The sequence below is a fragment of the Beta vulgaris genome, chromosome 7 (genome assembly GCF_026745355.1).
Source record: "Beta vulgaris subsp. vulgaris cultivar EL10 chromosome 7, EL10.2, whole genome shotgun sequence".
NCBI classification, from domain to species: domain Eukaryota; kingdom Viridiplantae; phylum Streptophyta; class Magnoliopsida; order Caryophyllales; family Amaranthaceae; genus Beta; species Beta vulgaris.
In genome coordinates, this window is record NC_079208.1 from 6,640,076 (window position 1) to 6,652,204 (window position 12,129).

At 38.8% G+C, this 12,129-nt stretch overlaps 1 protein-coding gene across 1 annotated transcript; it reads right to left on the reverse strand.

Annotated features, from left to right (window-relative positions):
* Window positions 1-4,935: 4,935 nt before the first annotated feature.
* LOC104898511 (high affinity nitrate transporter 2.4) lies at window positions 4,936-7,990 on the reverse strand. Its single transcript, XM_010685598.4, has 3 exons — window positions 6,483-7,990; window positions 6,237-6,352; window positions 4,936-6,112 (listed from the first exon to the last, which is right to left on the reverse strand). Exons 1-3 carry the CDS (start codon window positions 7,281-7,283, stop codon window positions 5,440-5,442), a joined length of 1,590 nt encoding a protein of 529 aa, XP_010683900.2. The 5' UTR covers window positions 7,284-7,990; the 3' UTR covers window positions 4,936-5,439.
* Between the last annotated feature and the right edge of the window lie 4,139 nt (window positions 7,991-12,129).

Genomic DNA, 12,129 nt, shown 5'->3' on the forward strand with positions numbered 1-12,129 from the left:
CCGACATCAGATCAGCGTTCTTGCCGGCCAGCTCTTTAGCACTAATGTGGTGAGCCTCCACCTCGGCCAAGTATACGCCTTGAAAATATTGGTAAAGATCACAAAGTTCTTTACCGGATTGCACTAACTGCAACATGAAACATCACGAGTGTTAACTGGACAACAAATTAAATAGCAAGAAACTAAAGCGGCAAACAAGCGACCAGAAGATATACCACGGCCAGATTGTGAGCATGAACATCAGTGGCAGCCTTCACCCTCTCGACCGGCATGTCGTACTTGAGTTGCAGGCCCTTCAGTAGCCGATATCCAAGATTACCACCCTCCAGAGGGTGGTCCGACAACATCGACTCATCGTCCAAGACGTTGAGTTTGGGCTGAAACATGGACCCGTCCTTGACCATCCAATAAAGTCGTCCTTACGAGGTTTGGCAAATGGCTGCAGCTCGGGCAGCATAGCCAGAAGTATTTGCTGCTTATAGATTTTTAGGTGGAGCGACGAGCTACCGACCTCAGCCACCCGACCCTACATCTGTTTTTGAGGTCCTGATCTACCCCTTTAGTAGCCGCCACAGTAGCAGTTGGCTCTACCTGCGCCTTGGCGGTTTGCCTTGGCTCCATTTCCAGCGCCGCCTCGGCTTTCCGTTTCTGCGGAACAAGGCTCGATCTCCGGACAGCTAAGGGCATGTAGTCCCTCTCATCCTCCTCATTTTCGGCGCCTCGACCGACACCGCTCCCCTGATTTCCTCCCAGGCTTCCAGTATCGGAGGGGATGGAGGTGAATCGGTGAGCATGTTTTGGCGGCATGTTGCTTATCGGTTGATAGTTCTGATTGGTGTGTGGCAGCCAGATGAGATGCACCGGTATCCTCTTCTTCACAACACGAGCCGGTATAGAAGAAACTTGGAAGAAATCGAAGGGCTCCTTCTCCCAGCGTGTTAAATCATGATTTGGGATGTGTTCCATCCGATGACAGGGTTTAATCCATTGCCGGCGCAACGGAAAGTATGAGGGCCCTTCACCTAGAAGAACTGGGGCCGCCATTGATTCAAAGACGTAAGCTTGGGATATATCATTAGCTACCGACCTCAGCCATCCGTCCCAGCCCTAATCCTCATCGGCATGCGATATCTTTTTCTTCCGGCCTGCCCCCCTTACCTTTCACAGAACCGTCTTCTTTATTCCAGTGTAGTTCGCGAAACAGGTTAAGGGTTCCGGGGAAGCTCTTACAACGGATCGTCCAGGCATAGGCTATTTGATTGCGCCATCCTAACAACGTTAATTGTGATAGACATATGTCCCATGCCCAGAAAATTTTAACTATAAATCGGTCAAGGAAGAAGCGTAGACCAAAGTCCACCATGTGCGCGTAAATCGCGACATGACCAGCAAGACAGTCCGTTACCCGACTTCCAACGGCCGGTAACACCAGCTCGTACCCATCCGGAAATGCGAAATATTCCGGCCCCTTGACACTGAATATGTTTTCTACACAAATCTCTAGGCACTCTCAATCCACCTGTACACAGCTCGCGATGCCGGCCTCATTAGGCGGCATGTACAAGTCGGCCAAGTAATCTTCATCATCCTCCTTCGGGATCACTTTAGGAGGGTCTTCGATCATCCTCCTCGACTTCTAAAGTGTCGACTCTCCATAAGAGATAAGGGGTGGCACCACGCTATCTACCTCGTCTGAGTCAACGGGCGAAACCTTGTCCTCTACCCTTGATGACCCCGGTGCGGACTCACCCTCCTCTATTGCCCGTACCGGCCTAGAAGATGAGGGCTCGTCAGGGGGAAAGAGTAGGGGGAACGGTCGGCAAGTCCCATCATGGTCCCGTCTAGCCGTAAACAGGCACCCCTAAGGCGTTCCCAAGCGCCGTTATGGCAGTTAGAGGAGAGACGTACTGCCGGCTCCTCATTGACCCTACCGGAAGTACTACAGTCATGATGGCTCTTGGTCCTATGTTCTCTAACATAGTCCACTACCGATGAATTTAGAGATGCTACAAGGCTAGAGGAGATGCTATCGGAATTAAAATCACTATCTTTCATAGAAAAAGGACTCTCAAAATTATTTTGGGAATAAGAAGGCGATGACATGATTATAATTTATAAGAATGAATTATAGGAGGAGATTTGTGGAAAATACCTGGAAGCAAAGACCACAAGAAAATTTGATTTGGCAGACGAACACTGATTTCAGCCGACAAGAAAGTTGAAAGATTATTCGCGAATGAGATTAGAGCAGTTTAGAGAGAGAAGGATTGCTATGAGAATGCAAGCGAAGTGAAAATGAGCAGCGGAGGCCATCCACAGCCTAATTATAGGAAAATTTACGGCTTGGATAAGGCGACTCTTCGTCTTCCCATCTTTGATCATGCCACGTGGTATTAGGTACGGACAGCTGGGGAGCAATCACTACAAAATCTCTAACACCATTTGTGCAAAAACCAAGACGACGATTGGTGTTCCTAAGAAATTCCCAAATGGTTTTATTCATGATGATTTATTACTCCTTAAGCAGGAAATGCATGTGCCAGGCATATCGGCTTGGGGGCTAGTTGTATGGGGGCTGACTAAGTTCCATATCGGTCCTGAGGAACAGCTAAAGACCGTCATAGTCAATGTATTTGCGATAGGACCGTTGACTACGTCATACCGGTTTTGTCCTTGATGGTACTCCTAATCTGGGTCATTCTCATACGGGCCTGGGTCTGATCCAATTATTATCTAATATGCGTAAGGGCCTAAATGATAAGTATGGAAAGAGGATATAATTGTATCCAACCCATAAGTGCAGAGTCCTACCTCACCTAAGACGTTATCGGCTCCTATAAATACCCCATGATCTAAGTCATGAGGTACGTTCACATATATTATTATACTCTGCTTGAGATATATACCGCTTATTACCCTTACTGACTAAGGCATTGGAGGGGCGTTCCTCGGATCAACCCCCGATGTTAATTTACGTGTTTTGTCTTGCAGGACATCAAACTGGCTTATACACTCGAAGGATACCTGTTCACTCCAACGGATTTTTGCCATACCGGAACAACATCTACCAAAATGTAAAAATGAGCTCATCATTTCATGAACAATGCATGCGGATATATCAAATGTGAACAAGGTAAAGCTAGCATGAAATGAGGCGTATAAAGTTAGAATATGTGACAGCCATGCTTCTTTTTCAGCCTCAAAGAATTTTCAGTCTCAGATGGCAGCCAAGAAAACGGCAATCCCTTATTCCCTTTCCTTCCATTGCTTGAAAAAGTCTAATGACAACTCCTTTAAATTTCTAATAATTTGTCAATTGTCATTGGCGCAAATATTATTAATAAACCTTTCTTAGAACTTTTGGGAATACCGTACTTATTTATATGTCACTAGTAGTTTAGTACCGACCAATCTATAATGATAACCATCTGTGCTATTATAATAATTATCAAATATTTTAGCAATTTGTTTGTCGTACTAGTAAACACGTCTATACCAGCCATATTAGTACGTCGTCGTAATGGGCTATTGGCCTTCGGATGTCATCATCATTTGAATCAAAAAGCTGAGATAAGAGAGTTGTTGTCCTACGAAATTGATTAGAGGTGCCTAATTTTTCCTACCAAGCTCGAAACTAGATTAAATAGAATGGTGCATACCCAAAGAAAGAATAATGTGTTTAATTAGTATGTAAACAAGTCAACAAATATAAAAAAGAGTAGGGAATTTAATGTTAAATGTAATTTTTTTTCTTACCAAAGTGTTAATTGTATATAGTAGTATAATATAATTCACCTAAACAAATTATAAGTGGATTAGAGTTTGAGAGAAGTTCATTTATGTGCATGATTGACGGTAAGGAGTATGAAATTAGTAAACATCCTTTATTTACAAAGTTTAACAAATCAAATTCGTGAGTTATATTAGGGGATAATAGTGGATTCAATTTGAATTCAATCCACTCGTATCAAACGTCAGAGGGTTCGAACTCACTTTAGGAGCATGACTATTTTCGTCAGACATGAAGTTGATAATCGTTTTAGACAAGTTGAGATTTAAAATTGTTTTGCGTTTTTTTTTAACTTTCAAGTTGAGTCATCAAATTGTTACAAGTTAAAAGAAAAAGAATTTAAATAGGAGAAGCACATATGGGCCATAGGACTTGTTGTAAATAAAAGTCATAGTTCGAGCCAAGGTTGATAAACTAAATAAAGACAAAAGTGGTACGCATAGGCATCCAGTGTGTAAATAAGTTGAAGGCATGAGGGTATTTTGATCCAATGTTACTGAAATAGGAAATGTACTCATGTAGCATATAGGCATGACCATGCTTAAAAGATCCCTTAAAGGCTGCCCAAACTTACACCCATTGGTTTGTATCAAGCCAGACTTGGTTGACGTTTACATGTTAGTATTAATCTCAACAATTAATCAAAAGTTTGGCAGACAACGGTACAACTAGCTATGCAACAATTTTCTTGATTATATTGTGAGTCATATGAACGAAATATGAGTATCTAATGTAGGAGTTTTGATGTTGCACTATGATAATAATTATTTTTATCTGTACTTCTTTCAATTTTTTGCTTTGCACTTATGTTAGATTTTTCAAGAAATATATTATTGATCAAAACTTTTTCTTTTTGACTCAATTGGGGTCGACCTTTCCCCAATCGATTTTGACAATTTTAATGCAGACCGTTACGACCTATTTGGTAGTCATCTAGTCAGTAATAAATATTGGTAATTTAAATGAGTTCGTTTTAAGTGTAATGTTACATATAAATTTATTTCCATTAACACTATTTATAATTAACGAACAAATATACTGTTAGAGTACTGCCAATTGTATAAACTTATAAGCATGACCCAACGACACTTTGCATATTAGGCGGAATCCACAAAGTTAACAGGTAGCAACTGCATTTTGACTACTTGAAAAGAAAATACTGCCTTCTTATATAACATTATACAGAGCCGTATAAACCAAATGTGGTACTCCTATTATGCTACATGAGTACATTTCCTATTTCAGTAACATTGGATCAAAATACCCTCATGCCTTCAACTTATTTACACACTCATGTAACAATTGGGCCACTATAAAGTGTAATAAACCCTTCATCCCATTGGACAAAACCTCCTAAACCGAAAGTAGTGCACCTATTATGCATTTTTGCTACTGACACGAGTACATTCTTGTTGCGCACTACTATGGATGTTCCATTACAATTTCTCCATTCTCTCTTATGGCGAAAAATCTTCACCAAAATACTCTTATGCCTTCAACAGTTCAACTTATTTACACACCCATCTTAAAAGTGGGCCACATTTGGAAGTGTATAAAACCCCTTCAGCCCACTTTCTTATGTACTTTCCATTAAATATTGGAGCACTTATAGTGGAATGAACGGAGTATATATTACAGTGATAAACTAGCTAGACATGTTCAGGGGTAGCATTAGGTGGTGTTGGACAAGAAGCAGTCACATTCCTTTTCCCTCTCTCCGATCTACTGTTTTCAGCAAACATGATACTATTCGAGTGCATACCCTTTTGTATTTCAGCTTCTGACCATTCGGAAGAGTAATAATGCTCTTCATTAGACTTCATTGGATCGCTTGAAGGGGGAAGGAACATGCCTCCCCATTGAGGAAATTGCACCAATGCCACAGGAAGAGTGCAAGCAATGGCCATGACGCCCATATACACGAGCCCTTGCTCAGTCGTATACCTCGAGGTTGAGAAGAAGATCAATTGAGTGATCATAGACCCTAAGTTCCCGCCAGCACCTGTGAGACCTGAGATGATCCCTAGGGAGCGTCGTGAGATGAAGGGTACGATTCCATAGGTCGCACCACAAGCAGCTTGGGCTCCAAATGAGAAGAAAACCATGGCTACAACCGCGACTGGAACGGTGTTAGCGAGGCCTAGCCACACACAAAAAACACCACCCAATGTCTGGAATAACCATAAGATCCATAGCCTCCCCCTCATCCCAAATAAACGAGCACTCAAATCCGAGGCGAACCCACCAAACGGCCTAGACACTAGGTTAGCCATGCCAAATCCCGTTGCAATGAACCCAGCAGTGTGGAGTTTAAGATTGAACCTATATATGGTCATAGGAGGAAAATTAGAATTATTAGATTAAAACTAATATCATAGGTAATATTAAAGATTAAACTTGTGTGATCATTGGTACATTAAAGTGTATCATTAGGCAGTGCAAGTACCTATCAAAGAAGTACTGAGCAATAATATTGTTGGTTGTCAACTGAACTCCCATAGAGTAGCCATACACCATGACAAAGATCCACGTTCTATAGTTGGTGATTGCGTACCAACATACCTGCGCAGGATTTCAAATTTAATTTGTAAGATTACTAGTCTACAAGACACTAATTAAATTAATATATGGATATGATCAATATGAAATATAGATGTTATAATTGTTAGTAAAGAAGATTGAGACTAATTACCTTAGAAAACTTGTCTTTGGAAACATCACCCTTATTTTGAAGTTCACTAAGATTACCATCAGGCAAGTCTTGCCCAAAAGTAAGGATAAGTATACCCATGATGAGTTGAAGGCATCCAGGAATGAAGAAAGCAATTCTCCACGCCATGAAGGGGGTGGTTCCGCCGGCTCGTTGGATGATCTCGAACATCACAGGCATGAGTAATTGGGTGGCGCCACCACCCATATCACCCCATCCAGATGTAATACCACTAACCGAACCAATGATCTGGCTATTAAACATGGTACTCACCCAATATTGGCACGACACAAAGGTAGCTAAAGAGAACCCTATCAAGAATCTGACTGTAGTATACCCTATAGCCGACTCAACCATAGACATACCAAATACAGCAGGAGCTGTTAACATGAGGATGAAGGCGCACCCATAGCGCGGTCCTATAAGGTCACACACCGCGCCCATGGCTAGTCTTGAGAATATACTCCCAGACACTGAGGCAACCCCAGCATTGCCAATGTCTATTTGGGTGAGATCAAGGTTGTCCCGAATGATTGGGAGTAATGGTGCCGCGGCGAATGTTGAGACAACACATGTAAAGAAGGAGAACCATGCTAAGTGGAAAGCTCGCATGTGAGGTTTTGCTAGGGAGAAAATTTTGAACACTTTGGCCTTGTGTTCGGAGTCCACCGGGAGTGCGAACTTGGCCGTCGTATCGGTTGGCACCTCGGGGGATGCCACCGAGAAGGCTTGTGTTCGCTCCTTCCCGGTAACTCCGTGCATTGAGCTTCCTAGTTCACCCATTTTATTTTACTTTGGTTTACTCTACTTCTTTAGCAAGTAATACCAAATTTGTAAGCAAAATAACTTTTGTAGAAAGCTTAGAATTTAATTTTGGCTCGATTCTGTTATAAAAGAAAAGTAATGACTTTTGGATATAAGCTTTTTATTTTGCTAGTGTATGAAATGCTTTGAACTCTGAAGTACTGTGGAAGAATATGGGGAGAAATATGGTGTATATATAAGGTAGGAATGAAGTTACTTTAATTGGTCATGTGTGAATATCCTTTAACTGCATTACCATTAATTAACATATACTGTTTTTTAATTAGCAGTAGTTGGTGGAAAATTTAGGGTAGGAATGAATATTGTTAAATTTGTCATGTGCAAAGATTCTTAACTACATCATTCATTAATATCTTTGCTGTTAGTTTATGATAGGAGCCAGAACTTATCTCTCGGAAGTCGGAATATCACGAACTCTCCACATTTCGGATTATAATATTTCCAGTCAACTAAAATTGCATGTACAATGACTCAGATTATATCCCCTCACAAAAAAAATTAGAAAAAAGAAGCAGATTATATTCAAACTATGAATGTACCCATTGTACCATCATATGCTTAAAGACGCGTTGTTTTGCCCTTTTGGGTGCTAGCTAGCGTACTTATCTCTGAAAAATCAATAACTTGCCCGCCCGTCACTATGTATCACCACTCTTGTCTTTTCCTCGTGCCTTATTCAAGTAAAACACTATTGTGTATCCATGGGAAACTCCTAGCCACTAACCATTGCAATGTGTGGATGTCAATAGTTTTTATTGGTTAAACTCTTGAGAGATATAGTATTTTACACCTGATATCAAATTCCGTTTAAATCATCTGCTCAAATAGCTCTTTCTACATCAATAAAAATAGAAAAAATGTGTCTAGAATGTAACATGTTACAATATAACTTATTGTTTAATATGTATAATGTGACATAGGATTCAACAATAATGACATAAACAAGAAATAATGGACAGAGCGTAATTTCATTCTTACTAGGACAAATTGAATTATCGAATTAGTAAATAATGTGGCATGCATATTATAAATTTCCATGCCTATAGACTCTAAGAAGTAGACCTGTCCAATAGGTCCTTTTGGGTTACGTTGGATCACAGGTTATCTCATATAGGATCACGAATTAGGATTACAAATTGAAAAGTGTCTCATCCTAAATTAGAGTTTTGGGTATTAAAAAAAATTGACGCCTGTCAGAATGGTCGAACATTTATACTCAAGAATTTATGGACAGAGCTTAATTTTATTCTTATTAGGATAAATTGAATTATCGAATTAGTAAATAATGTGGCATGCATATTATTATAAATTTCCATGCCTATACTAAGAAGCAGACTTGTCTAATAGGTCCTTCTTGTTGGGTTACGTTGGATCACAGGTTATCTCATATAGGATCATGAATTCGGATTACAATTTGAAAAGCGTCTCATCCTAAATTAGAGTTTTAGGTATTAAAAAAATTGACGCCTATCAGAATGGTCGAACCATAGTTTATAAGTTGAATTTTTGGATGCTATCCTATAAGTATTGATATGTTCTTTCACTAAAATAGTTAGACTTTGTATTTTAACACTATTCGCATGTGTCATTTTGACCATTGTCTATAATTTATACATAAGCAAAAATATATTAATGTGCGATTTTGTTTTTTCAATGTATCAACTAAAACATGCCATTTTGACCATTCTATAATGTTTTATATGTACTACCTCTAATTCACTAAAGCATCTATTATATTTGTTAGGAAACAGGGTGTTGTAGTTTCATTAATGCGGAACAGAAAATCAATGAAATAATAAAGGCAAGAAAACTATAAAGATGAACAAACAAATAACACAAGGATTTACGTGGTTTAGTCAATTATGACCTAGGTTCACAGGTGGGAGATTAAATCTTTTTCACTATGATGGAAAAAACCAGAGAGAATAATACAAGGAGTCCTAAATTCTTGAGGCTAAAAGTGTTTCATAAGTTGTGTAAATAATAATGAACACCAGGAAGTCCTTTTATAATCATAAGGAACCCCGTACAAACCTAAAAGATAACTCAAGAATAAAAAATACCGAAAACATGTGTACCGCAAAAAATGGCGCTCCGCCCTACCGGGTCGGGTGAAATCCGCCCGATCAGGCGCGAGAGGAACAGTTTCGTCAGTTTTTCATAAAACAGTCATAACTTTCTTGTTGGAAAGCTCTTGGAACAAGCTATCACCTCCAATTTGAATCATATCAAAACTATTTATAGATTGAGAGATATGTGCATTCAAAGTTAGCCTTATGCCATTTACAAGATTTCAAGTCACAAGTAACAATATTATTTAAATACTAACTTTTAATAAATTTCACAAATCCATTATTAACGACATTAATGCTCCGAATTTTACATCGTCCAACTTGAAAAGACAAAATGTATTTATCTTAGTAAAGTTGTGCGATGCTAAACCTAATTCCTACCTACTCCAACTAAGGTATATCCGTGCTCTCATCACAGACGATACCGTATTTTTTTTTTAACGAGGAGAGTACCGTAGCTATCATTTCATCACTAGGAACCGATATGTACTCTTTGTCCCCGATCGCTAACTAGTTCTTCTTTTCATTGCGTCTACTCTGGCCGGAATACCGCAAGTACGCAACTACCCGTGCAGTTCAGCTACCTAAACTATTCCCACTTTGTGCATCGTGTTTTCTATCTCCCGTCAATCACGCGTGAAACAAAGCCATACTCGGATTTCTTTTGAATTAGAAATTACAGCGTCAAATGAGGCATGCGTGAATTAATTTTTTTGATTGAATTAAATATTAATGCAACCTCATAATTTTTCATAAATCATGCAGAATTAAAGCATCAAATGAGGCATAAACTTAGATTATTCGATGACCATTTTTTTTGTATCCTCAAAAATTGTTGAATCTTATGACTTATGAGAATATTGGTTGAGGAAGTCAAACAACACCTGTATTAACTTTTCTAATTGTTCAAGTTTTTCTACTCCCTCCATTTTCAACATATGAGTTTTTCTTAAGATAGTGCGCACAGATTAAGAAATGATATAAGTCACCTAAACTATTACTCGTTAGTTATGTTTTCTTATGCAGAGACTTAGGCACAGATATTAAGTAACATCTCTTGGAGTCTCTGGGAAGACCTTAAGTACCTATCAGTCTTTAATATCTATCAACTACGTACAATAGTAATTAGATGTACCTTCACCAGTCATTATTTCAATCAAATGGTAAAGGATGGTTGTGTTTTCTACCGATTAAAGGTGCTTAATTAAAGTCCCGGAAATGAAGATGAGATGAGTGTGTCAGTGTGTGTATAGTTGTTTGTAAATATATTTTCGCAAATTTAGGGGGTCAGATTCACAGCATCATTGAATAACTAATTAGAAGTGTAAGAAGAAGAAGCACATGATGCTTACAAATAGGGGAAGCAAAATATTTGAAAAGCGTTACATCAAGATAAGGACAAGTATCAAATGATTCATCATAATCATGCGTCTCTGAGATAGTTGTCATGCTGTATATGATCGATGAATACGGCCATGTTCTCTCCACATTAGACTTTACTATTTTCGGAAAAGTCTAGCGGCAGGTATTAGCTCCCGACTTGAAGCGGGCCTATTTTCTCTAAGTAGCTAGTAGGCAATGTTTTTTAACCAAAACGCTACATGGTCGTTGATGATTTAAAGTTTTTAGTCGAACATCTTATATATTATCTACAAATTCTATCCGACCTAAAATGTGTCATATAGTGCCTTAAGATTTTGTACAATTTGTAACGTGTCTCCGTGGTATTTTTAGGTTTTACAACTGCTCTCTTATAATGTGGAGTATTTGGAATGAACACAATTCAATTATTTTTGAAAAAAAATATGTCTAACTTAAATCGTATTTATTACAGAGCCTGACATCATTATTTGGAATGGATTGCTCGAACTATGATGGATTTTTCCTTCACTGCCACTTCACTTCCTTGTTACAGGTTCCCTGCTTTCATTGTAGTCAGTTGGCAGCCTCCTCCCTCCAGTTGCTTCAAGCTAAAGTTTGATGGTTCAGTTATTGGCTTCTTAGCCGCTGCTGGTGTGGTCATTCGCGACTCTGTTGGCCTTCTTGTGGTCGCACAAGCTTATCGTTTTGGTCAAACCTTAACTCTCGTTGCCGAAACTTGACGGTTAAGAAATGGACTCAGATCTATATGTTGAAGGAGATAACTAAATGGTTATAAGAGTTCTCCAAGGGCATTACGATTGCCCTTGGACCATCCAAACCCTCATTGGTGACATTCGGCAGCTATTTCATCAGTTTAGATTATACCCCATTAAGCATATTTTTCGAAAAACTAACTGGTAGCGGATCTTCTATCAAAAAAAGATCAAAAAAGCTTTGTTGCCTTAGTTGACTTAGATGTTTTAACAGAACATTCATTACATAAATTTTTTTCTTCTTGATTTGTTATGAGTCTCCTTGATAGAAGGGTGTCGTAACTTTCCTTATGTACCCACACAAAAAAATTGTGTGCCTTTATTTTATTCAGGTATAATATTATTATGTTCCACCAATTTCTAACTAATATAATTAAGAATGTGTTATAATCAAGTAATGAGAATCAGCGGCACAAAATTGGTACACAAGATATAAGACACAAGATTTGGATTCGTCAATAATTCCAAATTATCGGTCACTCAATATTGCCTGTAAAGACGGGAAATTTTGTTGGGTGAACCTTTTCAAATAATGTCCATTCTTTAAATTTTTATTTACTCTGTTAGTTTTTTTTAGTTAGATGCTCCATTTTTATT